This window comes from Octodon degus, unplaced genomic scaffold (genome assembly GCF_000260255.1).
Source record: "Octodon degus isolate 3935 unplaced genomic scaffold, OctDeg1.0 scaffold00013, whole genome shotgun sequence".
Lineage (NCBI taxonomy): Eukaryota > Metazoa > Chordata > Mammalia > Rodentia > Octodontidae > Octodon > Octodon degus.
In genome coordinates, this window is record NW_004524589.1 from 24,560,441 (window position 1) to 24,574,097 (window position 13,657).

The 13,657-nt window shown below is 38.3% G+C and overlaps 1 protein-coding gene across 6 annotated transcripts in view; it reads left to right on the top strand.

Annotated features, from left to right (window-relative positions):
* The window catches only part of Klf12 (Kruppel like factor 12), a 446,940-nt gene that overhangs the window by 199,792 nt on the left and 233,491 nt on the right, over positions 1 to 13,657 (top strand). For 3 of the 6 annotated variants that reach the window (XM_023709630.1, XM_023709631.1, XM_023709632.1), the window contains exons 3-4: positions 9,563 to 9,598; positions 11,204 to 11,293. In XM_023709630.1, the coding sequence (XP_023565398.1) occupies positions 9,563 to 9,598; positions 11,204 to 11,293 (126 nt within the window). Of the gene's footprint in view, positions 1 to 7,554; positions 7,675 to 9,562; positions 9,599 to 11,203; positions 11,294 to 13,657 lie in introns of all 6 variants that reach the window. The other 3 variants (XM_023709633.1, XM_023709634.1, XM_004626292.1) reach the window with 2 other exon arrangements.

Here is a 13,657-nt window from a genome sequence, read left to right on the forward strand (position 1 = left end):
AACTCAGGCCCTTGTGCTTGCCAAGGAAGCACTTATTCTACTGAGCCATCTCCCCAGCCCATTTCTTACATTTTTAATGACCACATACTACGTAATCCTTTATGTAATTTGCTAAATCTTAGACAAAATAAAAAAAAAGTGGTCACTGCTTAGAGCTTTCAAGGAAGATAAAATTATGTATTTGGTACAAAAATCTTAACCTAAATCATTAAATTAGAAATGCAAAAAGGGAGTGAACAGGGATTTTTTGAGAAACCAATAAATCTTTGTTTCTGTAGCAGTTCACACATTCTAGCCACTGAGGAAAACTATAAGCTTGTTCTTTTTTTTTTTTTTTTTTTTTTTTTGAGAATAGTTATAATTGGTGAAGACTACTTGTATTTTTAATTCTTCCCTTTACTTTTTGCTTTTTCTCAGCTCCTAAGTTTTCTTTCTTCAGTCTTTGGAGGAGATGAGTATTCAGCAGCTCATATTTTAGAAAGTTAATCTGTTTTGGTTTTGAAACAGAGCCACTTGACATTATTGTAGACAAGAAAAGGTGGATACACAGGTCAATAATCATTTCCTTTTTTTTTTTCCTAAAGCAAATAAATGACTCTATTCTTGATAGTAATCTTCATTCTCTCTGGCCACAAAAGACCAGGGATGTTATTTCATTACTTACTCCATTCAATATTCTGGATGTTCTTTTCATTTTGTACAAATGAGTTTTCCTAAAGGGAAATGACTGATGACTGTTAATGTACAGCATTGAAACCTCTGCTTTGGCAAATCATCAGGGTTGTTTTTTTTTAAGTTTTGATGTCTGCAGTTGTGTGTAGAGTTGATAAATGTCATAAAACATGACAGTAAAAACAGACTTAGTTTTTTTAAAAAAATAATGTAGCTAACCAAGAGAATTGGCTTATATACCTTCTTAACCATTAGCCAAATTGTACTATATTTCCTTATTTGGTTAAGTTTTACTTTTTTATTGTCTTTATATGACTCAAACCTTCACATCTTAAGAGGGAGTGAGCATAATGGCATAAACAGCATGCCCAAATGCCCACCTATCTCTGCACATTATGAGCCTTTAAGGGACCAAGGAATAAATAACATAATGTCACCTCAGCCGCAAAGTAAACTCTAGGAACATCAGTGCCAGTCCTGATGCCCTTTTGTACCACTGCACTTCCAGTCCCTGTCTTTCCTCCGAGGCCACTCATTCCCACACGTTAATATGTCCCCCAAAAAGGTTAGTTAGTAAAATAGATTCTATAGGATACAGCTTATACACAGCCCTCCCTCCCAAAAAATATCCCCAGGGGTGGATATTTCCCTCTCCCTGGGGTCATCAGGTATAAAAAATGTTTGGCAGCTCTGTGTTTATCATTTGGGTATGGGACACCATATGTCCATGTCTCCCCTACTCCTAGAGTGCAGCAGCAGTAGGTGGTCGCAGGTCTCCCCTCAAGCCAGGCCAGCCAAGGTTTTTGCCCCACCCAAAATATGGAACTAAAAGAGCAAGTAGGTCCCCTCCACGGAGGTGTTGAGTGGGGCCCACTGCCACACCGCTGTGCTTTTGAGAAAAAGGGGATTTGTTTGGCACTTCAAAAGGATTCAGGAAGCCAGAGAAGGTATGAAAACTGGCAGGGAGAGACCATTTGGCACTAGTGTCTCTGGGAGAAGAGGAGGAAGTATGTGTAGGAGGCAAGAAAAGTAGGAAGGGTCCCCTGCAAGTGACAGGATGCCAACATAGACTAGAACCAACAGACTGCTGATTCTAGGCCCTGCCCTCCCCACATTATCTCAGTGGCTGGGTGCCCACCCACCTCCAGCCTCTCCATTGTTGTTTTGTCCCAGTGAGTAATCTGTGACCTCTGACTTTGGTAGTCAGTGTCTGCTTCAATGCTAACGTCCCCTGATCAAGTGGCCAGTGACTTGGCTAGCTCCCCTTGCTTGGGCCTGAAGTCAGCCTCTTTTCTGCCCACTTATCTCACTAGACATAATCTGACAGGCTCCATTCCTGTCTCCCAGAGAACTCTGTTTTTGTACCTCCCTCATTCTTTCCTGTTCTCCATACACTGGGAGAGGGAAAGCTAGAAGCACCTGGTAGGCAACCTCTCCTGCCCCCTAAATGTGGACAAAGAGCAGGCAAAACCAGCAAGGAGCAGAATGACCTTGAGGATCTTCTGCTCAGAAGAGGCCAGCTCCTGGGACAGGATTTCCAGGAAAGTGATATAAAGGAAGGTGCCAGCATGGCAGCTGGCACTTTCCAAGTTACTTTCGGTGCTGTCATAAAAGAAAAACACGTTAGCTTTGGCTCAGTAAGCTTTCACGACCCCTACCACCCCTACCACTATTTTATGCTCAAACATATTTTCCTTGCCCCCACTACCCCACTTCTTTTTAAGGAACTTTCTTTTTTTTAATTTTTTTTTCAAAGTTTTATTGATAAACAGATAGCAATGAGACATTTTCAAATCAAATCGGAAGTACAGTTTCAACAAATAATACACTGCATATATTCTTCTTAGTGGTTAATTGCTGTACAAGATGCGGACTTGTGATCCTATTTACAAACACCATTAGAACAAATCATTCTATTCATTAAGAGAATGCAACTATATATCTATCCTAACCACTTTGAATACACAGATACAAAATGGACATTCATCGGTATACCCCATTTTTTTCTAAGTTCCGTTGTTGAATATTATAGGTGTGTAAACTCAGCAAAATATTCTAAAAGAGTCCAGTAGCTCATAATAGCATTGGGTCTTCTGTTTAAGTGGCAATGTCAGAAATTATTGACCTGAGTCCCCCACAGCTCAACATAACAGCATGGCTTTATTTCCTATATTTCATCTTCATACTTTTCTACTGGATGGTTAAGAGCAAGGTAAAGCAGGACCTATGCAACAAGAGTTGTAGCTTTTGGGTCAGAGAAGGTCAGTGAAATGCCCTCAGGATTTATCCTGAGATCCTGTACCTCAGATTATAGAACCTTTGTCAGTGCAGCCATGTGGATGAGTCACGGCCACTGCTTAGCCAATGTGCTCTCTGTGAAAGCCTGAGAGAGTGTGTTCTCCCCATGTGACTCTCCTTAGGCACACTCTACGTCATCGATCACTTTCCTCTTTGGCCCTATAATCTTCTTGATCAGAAAATTTGGGACACTACCGAGGTACGTGATGTTATAGTACAGGTTCTCATATGTCCTGAGTCTTAATTGACCTTAGAAGGCTAGGGCCAAAATGCTGGCTTTTAAGGAACTTTCTTTTTGGCTCAGTTGTACCTCTGAAAGCTAGCACACAGCAAAGCATTAGAGAAATATATTTGAACAGCCAGTGAATTACCATAGCACAAAAAACCCTTCACAACTTGACCCCAGGTTGCTTTTCTTGCACAATCAGTTACTTCTCCAGTAAATGAAATAGTCTAGCCCTACTACGTTGCTTTTTATTCTTCTATGGATAATGCTTTTATGGAGTATTTCATAGCTCTAAAATTTTGACTATGTTCTATCATAGAACTAACTAGGAAAATGAATTGGTCTTCCACCTGTGTACATTTTTCTTTCACTAGGCCAGCCAATATTTGGAACATACTATGTGTTCAACACAGTTTTGAGTCTGGAGATAGGAAGACTTTTGAACAGAAAGGTAAACCTGTGCTTCCTGACTTTCACATTCTAGTGTAGCAGCAGGGACAGGATCTGTTGCCTGTGAGTCCTCGAGTGGTGCAGCATCTTCATAGCCCTGGAGGTGGGAGCACTTTTAACATGGTCAAGATACAGCCTGAGTGGAAATGTAGAGAAGGGAAGGTGTAAGTGGTTCGAGGCTCCTGCCATAGAGAAGGGCAAGGAGTTTCTCTGATGTCAGTGCTCTTTCCCTCTGGTCTATCTATGATCCCCTTACTTTAACCTTGTAGTGTTCGCCCCTTCCTGCCATATGTTAGGAGTTGTAACTTACTTGCCAGAGTAGCTGCCACAATTCTTACTGTATTACAGCTTCATAGCCATGTCGAGAAGCTCTGTCCTGGTAGTAATAAAGAGCAGAGTTTATCTCAGGATTAGACTAATTATCATTTTCATAATTTTAGGTAGATTATTTAATCTCTCTGAACCTTGATAGTTGTCTTTTTCTACCATGTAAAAGAGAAAAAGTTTTAAGAGTTTCAATAACTAGAATGAAACCCTACAAAACTTTCTTTGTTGTTCCTGGTTATATCGTAAGTAGGTGGAAGAATGCCTGGCTATCATTAGTTTTGTTTTGGATGAGAGTTAATATAGCTGTGAATGGATAATGTTGTGAATGTAAAGCACATGAACAAACATCTGGTATATAGGTGCTGAATAAATAGTATTACTACTTTTTGTATTAGGAAGTCCTCAGGTCATGTTATACTGTGTTGCAAACCCTTGTCCTGATCATCTGTGTGTGGGGTCTTTCCCCTGCATTGGCACTTTCCCCCTGTGTCTCTGCAATCGTGTATTTACCTAGAAAGGAGATCTGGAGCACAGGATAGAATAGATTGTAGTGTTCAGACTCTCACTCCTGTTTTCTAGCACTGCACTCTGCTGGATCTGGGCCCTGAGAACTCATGCAGCTGCATTTCTACAACTGCACTTAGTTCTTGGTGTCTTCACCTGATACCAAGCCCACTTTGTAGTCCTTCTTGACACACAGTGCCTTCTTTCTCATATCAGGCCTCTCCAGAAGGTTGATAACTGCCAGAAGAATTGGAATTGGTTCTTTCTCTCAATGGTTTGCCTGGTGGAAGGTTGGTGCCTTTGTTGCTGCTGCAGTTTCTTGTTTTCTGCCTGCTTTTGTTCTTCAGCCTGCGGGCTGCTCCTGGCATCTGTCCTTGTGCGTCATCAATCATGAGTATGGTGATGCAGGTGGATGGCAGGGACTCTGATGCAGCAGAAGCCCTCACTGAACGTTTGTGGAAGGGTTAGGCCACTCACAGACTCAAAGTGTGTGTAGCTCTTCATAAGGTACGGATGATATAAATACCTATTAAAATTGCTTCTAATGCTGGTACAGAAGGTGTCATTTGAAGGCTCCGATGTCATCTTAACCACCTCTGTAGGATGAGCTAAGAGAAGAAGACATGCAGCCTTTGTTGGCTGACCATGGGCTGGCTCTGAGAAATGTACTGCTGAAGGTGTTTTGCCACTGTAGAAACACGCTAGCGTGTACCTCACTAAATGCTGTTATCTTGTAGGGCTAATGTTGTCTGTGTGTTCCATCTGAACTTTTGCCACCTCCTGCGTGGCTTACTAGGGCTGCTTGAACATACATGTAGGAATTCGGGGATTTCAGTTTGGGTTGGATTTGGTTGCCTTTTGATAAGTATCCAATTGCAGTTTGAATAGGAGCTTCTGTTTTGCTTTGCTAGTGTAGCAGCTCATTTATAGGAAATACTTCTAAAATATTTGTGTGAAGTATATATTGTTGAGGTAGTTTAGTACTTCTCTAGTATAGAAAACAGAAGTGATTCTTGCTGTCAAGATAATGTCAGTTGCTGCTAAATTCAGCCAGTTCTGTGGTGAGAGATTGTTGCGTGTGTTTCAGCATGAAAGTTTTATGGGAGGACTTTGTTAAGATTGAAGACAAGTACTTCAGAGTACGGAGGATTGAAACCACGAACAATACTTAAGTTGAGAATTAATTAATTAATTTATTTATTTATTTTGGCGGAACTGGGGATTGAACTCAGGCCCCTGCACTTGTCAGGCAAGCGATTATTGCACTGAGACATCTCCCCGGCCCCTAAATTGAGAATCTTAATGGAGGTGACCCTCCAAAGCTTTGGCTCTTAGTTTTGTTAATGAAATATAGCTGGTATGATGATATTCATTGTGCTGATCTGCAAAGGAAGATGAAAGACTAGGGTCCAGTGACCGAAGTCTCTGTTGGAAGTGATGTGTATTTCGTACCATTGCAGGTACTTTGGTTATCCCTGTGTTCTCTATAAAATTGAATTATCAAGAAGGAACATAAGTGAGCATAGAAAAATAACTTTTACACTTAATCTTCTGAATTATTTAAAATAGAATGCCAGGGGCTGGGGAGATGGCTCAGTAGAATAAGCTCTTCCCTGGCAAGCACAAGGACCTGAGTTCAATCCCCAGTTCTGCAAAATAAAATAAAAATGCTAAAGGCATCTATCTTTGAGTATAAAATATAGGAGATCAAGTTACTATTTCACCCATGTATATGAAACTGTTGTGCAGAAGATGTGAATATTTTCAAGACACAGCATAGAATATGAGAGTACAGTGGACTTTCTCTATGTGAAGGCAAGATGAACTGACCTGATAAATTAATTATGAGGCATTTTTAGGATTGAAACATAATCTCATTAAGTAAAAAATATATTGAAAAGTTGATTTCATGAAAAAAAAAAGCCATGTGAAATAGCTTGGAAAACTGATGTTGGTTTGATTTAATATTATTCCCCAAAATCTCGTTATTCATCAGTGATCAGAAATTTCACATTTGGTCCCATGTCTAAGCCAGCTAAGCCCAGGAAGAGCTGTTACCTAGATACCAGAGCTCCTCTGTGGGGACTGCAGTAAGGTGCTCATATAATTTCCACTTTTGTGTGTGGGATGCATAGTGATAGGGAGGGAGGAATGTAGCGTGAGTGTAGTTCAAGAGCAATGTTTGGGATCGATTTCGCTGGGTTTAGAAGAGGGCTGTACTGCCTACTAACTGTGGGTCTGTGGGCAGCCTAACTTCCTTCTCAGATGCTTTAATTTCAGGTAATAATGGCATCAACTTCCTGGATTTCTAGGAGAGTTACATGAGTATCTGTATGTATAACTCTTAGCACATGGAACTATGTAAACACGAGTTATGTTACCAAGATGATAAAAGTGATTATTTCATGCCACTATATGATTTGTCCTATACCAATGGATAATTAAAATTATTAGCTAAGCATCATTTCAATCTTTTAGGTTTGATGCCCATTTACCCAGAAGGATTAGTTTCGGTAGCTCTTTATCCAGAGGATTTCAGTGAGCTTTTACATTTCAGCACACATTTTGTGTAGTTAGTTATTAGCCTGTTAGTTATTAGCCGACTAACAGGCTATTAACTAACTACACAAAATGGTCTGGCAAATCTTTGATGTAGAATCTGAAAAAAAATTACCATTATTGGTGTGTTATTTAAAATTATTGTTGCTGTGGCAGAGATGAGCCAAAAGGAAGAGATGAAGCTTCTCTAAGAAGTCTAGGTTTCTATTTTGTGGTTCTGTCTCTTTTCCCTACAGGGTGACGCTTGTAGGTTTTGACAACCTTGCATTATCAGGCTGTAAGGGTCTGCCATGGAAGTGTCTCAGGAGCGTGACTCAGTGAATCCTGAGCCACTTCTGTGCCCTTACATCATTGTTCAATGAAGCATGGGCATGGGGGGAGGGTGCCTCATCACCTGTCGCCGGTCACGAACATTTAAGTTGACACATAATAAACAAACACCAGAAATCATTTTAGCTTAGGAAAGGAAACCTTGCTGAATATTCACTGGCTAGTTTTTTTTATTTTTTTTATTTCAGCTTTGCAGACTGACCAACTTTCAGAAGGAGGGAGAGAAAAAGACCTGGATGTGCAGTAGGAGGACAAATAGTAGACTTGGAAGTTACCCTTATTGGATGAAATTATGAGTCACTCTCATTGTGTGTATTGATAAGTTGCTGTCATTGAAGAACTGACCCTTTTCCTTGAAGCAAGTGCTATTCTGGATATTTAGCAACATTGGGATCAATTGCTGTTGTACTTTATAAGTCTTTTGAGTATGAAAACTATTAATTTGTATGCCACTATATTGCCAGGACTTATTTGGCAAGTAAGGACTACCTAAAGCTCCTTTCTCAGTCAGTGCACGGGACATTGATCAATAGCCAGCTAACAAATCCTGTAGAAAATTCTATATACATTGATAAAATTCACTTATTGGAAACAAGTAGCTTGCACATGTATGTGCACATGTGTATATGATACATATTATAGATTATCATTCTAACTTCGTATGTTATCCAAGGTGTATACCATAAATGTACAAAAAGTACAGTGGCATTACATTGATTACCCTAGAATTTTATTTACCCATTGGGAACCAATTTCCACAGCAAATGTGTTTGAAGATTATAGAAAAGGATGACTACCATTCCATGTTACTAGAACCTGTCACATATTTAAATTCTGTAGTCACTTGAGATTGTATGTGTCTGAGTTTAGTGAAATAAGTCTATCAGTATCTTGTGCCAAGGACCATATATATAATGCTGTATAATTAAAAATGATACACTTTCCCGGGTGGTTTGACTACGCCATGGTGCTCGGTGCTTGATCTGTACGCTAGGCAGGCGTAGAATCAGGAGGGCACTGTAGACAATGTAGTTACAGCACGCAGCTGAAAGTTATCTGCGCTGGTTGAAATTGTTCCATGGTTAGACTTGTTTCCCTAGCTTTGAACATTGCTATTTAGGGTACTGTATTTACAATAGTTGTGGCTGTGAATGACCCTAGAAAATCACAGGAGGGAAAATCGTATTTCCAGGGCAAACTTGATTTCTTTTTTGTAAAGTCACCATTTTTCACTTTTACACAAAGCAAAATGGACATCAACACTCAACTGGAATCATTCACAGCCAACAATGAAAAAATTTTAAAAACCATGTGAAAGGCAGTGATATTTAAATGTGTTAAATGGAACATAGACCCGACCAGGTTTTCATGATTTATCAGTTTTTAACTTCAAAGACTTTGGTTAGCTTGCATTTTTAAAACTAATGAGTTTATCACAGTCAGAGGGGAAAATGGTTCAAGTATATCAGCTGTAAATTGGTACAGAGCACTAAAGGGACATTAGCCTCTAATCAGATTCTAACAGTTCATTAAACCTGCCTTTCCAGAGCTGCTCTTTGTCTTTCTCCTCCTTCGCTTGGGCCTCCACCACACAGCCTCTCCCTCCTTGTTCTCATGGGCAAGGCCTCCTCTAGGGTGGGAAGCAGTATCAGCTCTTGCTTCAGCATCCACCAGGCAGACAGCCTGTGGAGGGCTGCGCTGGGCAGCCTCCCACACGGCCGTGGGCGCTGGGCAGGTGAGGGCCGGCTGGCTGTGGAGGCCTTGCCGACCCTGCTGGTCGGATGCCGGGCTGGCTGCTTCCAGGGGCGGAAGCAAGTGACATGTTAGGGTTTGAGGTCTGTGCCCCAACTGTGAACAACCACAGGCCTGCGTTTTCAGTTTGGAAGAAATTAACTGAGTTCCCCAGCAGTACCGCAGCTCCTTCTGCTCTAGGTAGCAGAAAGGGTGCAAAATCCCTAAAAACTAAATGGATAAATAAGAAGTCGAAAGCAAAAACTAAGGAAAAAGTGTCCCTCCAATTGGAAAATGTTATGTATTTTGAAGGACAAAAGGGCATGAATGTATTTTCTTCTTTTTGTTATCCAGTAGTCTATGGTGCATTTTTTTAATGTATTTATTAGATTATTAGAATAAACCTGCTTTTCTCATTGATTTCTTTTTTTAAAAATTTATTTTTATTTTTTATTTTTTTTTCAGAACCGGGGATTGAACTCAGGCCCCTGTGCTTACCAGGCAAGTGTTTATTCCACTGAGTCATCTCCCTGGCCCTTCTCATTGATTTCTCAGAGTGATTATTTATAAAAGGCCCCATAAGTTTTATTTCATTTTTTTAAGTAGCATGAAGAAAAGAGTAGTTTCACTATCCCGCATTCTGTTGGTATTACTTAATTAAAAACATTTAATTTATGGTACGTTGAAATAAAAGTTTTATTTAACTATTTTATGGCAAAGCAACTTTATGAAAGGCAAAAATACCAGTGTCTAGAAGGGGAGACGAAACGAATTAGGGTATGCTGTCTGAGTATCACGCCCCGTGATGAGTGGAACCACTGTGTACCCACTATGCACATGTACTAATGAAATTTTTCAATTGTTAAAAAATTAAGGTTCAGCAACTATACTTTTTGTTAAACTGTATAGAGCCTATTTAGTAACTGAACTTTTTTTCCATTTAGTAAGACCATTTTAGCACCATGTGTTACATTCTTAGTTGAGCAAAAATAACTACTCTTACAAATTTAGACACATTTCACCAATCATTTTCTTACTTTGGCCGGAACACGAGGATGGTAAAGTTGACGTTCTAAACACATTCTAAAAGGTTAGCTTGATTTGGTCGTTAAGAATCCCTGTTGTATGACTGACTGCTTTCATAGGTTACTGACTTCTGGAAATTTCTAAAGCAATGAAAAGTAGTAGAAAATAAATTTGATTTAATTTTCTTATAAATGTTGTTTGAGCTTCTCTCGAGCCACATTGTAAGGCTTTCCTTTCACGATGTAAATAAGGTGATGAGGAGAGCTAGCTCATATGCCCCTGCCTGGCAGGAGGTGATGAAATATGTGAAAAATGCGTGAGAACAGGGAAAAAGAGTAGCTATGGCTTGAAGTCTTTTTTTAAAATGAATTTAGGACAGGATCTGTAGGGTGTTCTTCAGGGTCTCACTGTGTAGATCAGACTTGTAGTGATCCTCCTGTTTTCAGCCTCCCAAGTGCTGGGATTATATAGGTGTGCACCATCATGCCCAGTCTAGAAATCATTCTTAATCTATAACTATTTGGGCTGTTTGTAAGTATATTTTGGGGGGTTTGTTTATAGAAATTTTCATCTGACCAAAATTGCCATCATATATAAATATATAAATCATATATAAAAAATTACTATATATTTTCTTGCTTTTAAGCTATTTAGACTTTGAGAAAAATAGGTAATTTTTTAAATCTAATTTTTTCTTTTATAAATGTCTATACAGAGACAACCTCTAGAACTAAGGAATCAAGAAACTTGCTCTGTAGTTTCTTCCACTGTTGAGAAACTGTGATAAATTGTTTTAGCCCCATATAAATTAATGTAAGGTTTCCACACTTCAGTTTATTACAGTCTGACCTCCAACCCAGAGGTCAAAGAATCAGACTGATTAATTCAACTTCTTGGTCATTATTTCAAATGAAAGTTCAGATTAGGGGGATAATTGGTTATGCTGATATTCACATTTAATTATACTGCCTTGCTAAAGAATTAGCTAGCAGTGCTAACGGTACCGCAGTGAAGGAAGATTCCCCAGATGTCCTCCTTTGATGCCTTACAGCTGACTCTCCCCCTCTCTTTTATTCTCAGAATACCAACACCTTTGAGAACAGAATGTTAATGCTTGATGGGATGCCGGCAGTCAGAGTCAAAACAGAGCTTTTGGAATCTGAACAAGGGGTAAGCGGTAGTCCCCAGTGATGGCTGCCTCCTTCTCTTTCTGGTCATGCCACTCATTTCTAGACCATCCTGAGGCGTACAGGACAGTTCTGTTTGTTTGCTTGCTTTCACCCCATTGCCTAAGCTTTTCCTTCAAGTAAGAATCATTTGAGAGTTTGCTTGAGTCTCATCCAGTTATAAGCTTATCTATCACTCTTTGGATAGCGTGCTAAAATGGAAGGGAGAATGACCTTGTGAGCACCACGTTGTTATAATTAAATGGGTAGATTTTTTCAAAAGCTTAACAAAAATCCAAAGAATGAAGAGGTATTAAGAAATAAAGTAAAAATATAATCTTACTGTTAAAACAGTATGGTTCATTCTAAGTATAGGTATGAGAATGTTCATGTTTATTAAATGGATTTTTCTTCTGACAATTGTATTTACCATTTTTAGCTCCATGAGGAATAGGTAATGGCTGATTCAATTTAGTTCACTTAATCTGAAGTTTGCCTAAAAGCAAGAGATAGGTTATTAACAATATATAACCAAATTGATGAATTAATTTATGCATATTTAACATAAGTACTAAGATCCTTCTTAAAGAAGCTAGGACATTTCATAGTTAAGATTTCTAGCTTCACTAACTAAAAGCATAAGGATGGTATAATTGATTATAATTGGTTGCAACATTGGCATATATATATTTTCAAAAATAGCAGTTAGAAGGTCTTCCCAGTGTCATTTTTAGAGGGATGACAGTTTTGCTATTATGTTCAGCATTGATTTTTAAGTTCTGAAATAATTCACAAAGCTCATGTCAACCAACAGAACATCTCCATAGTTCTCTGTATGGTATACTGATAGACTTCGGAAGATTCAGAGCAAGACTGAGAAGAACAACGGGTAGAATCTTGCTTTTAAATTATTTAGGCTTTGAGAATAGATAGGTAATTTTTTAATCTAATTTTATCTTTTATGAATGTTTATACAGAGACAACGTCTAGAACTAAGGAAGAAAGAAACTTGCTGTATAGTTTCTTGCACTGTTGAGAAACTGTGATAAATTGTTTTAGCCCCGCATAAATTAATGTAAGGTTTCTACACTTCAGTTTATTATAGTCTGAATATTGATTGACATGAGCTTTGCGAATTATGTCAGAACTTAAAAATCAATGCTGAACACACGAAAGAAAAGAAATGTGCTACAATTACTACATTATTTGTTCATACACAGCTTTTCAGAAAAAGCTGTACACTCACCTGGATGTCCTAGCTGGACTCATCCAGTTAAGCTCAATATATCTTTCAACTATGTAGATAGAGTGGTTTCAACCTTGAATAATTAACCTAACCACAGGGAAGGTTCATTCTATTTTTTTTTTTTTTAATTCTGATGTCTCATTTCACTTCTTAAAATGTAGATGCATGAATTTAATAAAATAAACTTTTGTATGATATATAGAGATTAAGTTTCATTCAGAGAAAATAAACTTTTTTACTGCTTATGGGCATAGGAAAAGGTAGTCTCTTCATATTTCACAGCATTGCATTTACTTCATAATACTTTCTTCAACTCAGAGAGCAATGGTGTATTTAAAGCATTCATGTTAAAGGGAGGCAATAATTACAGAAACCCTGCAGTCAAAAATTGTGGCATGAATCAATGGTCAAAGCCAGGTTAGTGCCTTTTTGTGACCTGTTTCTTGACAGTTAACAGTATCCAGAGAGTTTTCTGCTTCAGTATCTTTTTCCAGTTTTAAGGTAAGATTTGCTTGAAAGAATTCAGATGTTCATAATATGAAGACCTGGAATTATAGAGGTTTGAAAGTATGAGTAAGAACTGTGTATCACATTATGTTTAGAAAGCAGTTCTTTTGTCATTAAACAGGGACAGGAAACATTGTGGGTTCTTAAGTATTACTTCATGGCTTTTCAATAAAGCCATTTTTTTAATGAATGGAGCTGATATTGGCATTTTATCCCCAATTCAGATTGTATACTGAAGCAAAATGGAACCTTTATTTTTTTCCTTAGTTGTCTATGTAGTTCTTAAATCTGTGACAAATCCAATTTCATTTTTTATGGAAAAGCTTCAATACATGAAGTCTGAAGCATGTACTGAAACGTATTAGAATTTAACTTGATTACAGTATTAATAATTTGTAATACTTTACATATGCAACTTAAAATAAGAAAATCTAGAATTTTAGTGATTTTATTTTCGTCACTTAGGGTTTTTCATTGGAGTTGATGGGGTAGGGGTTATCCACCATAAAATTTCAGAATCTCAGAGCTGTTTTTTTTTTTTTTCTTAGTAAGGAATGCTAGACTTTTGAATGTCTTATAACTCCTTATTCAAACTAAAAGGCTGTTTGAAGTTTG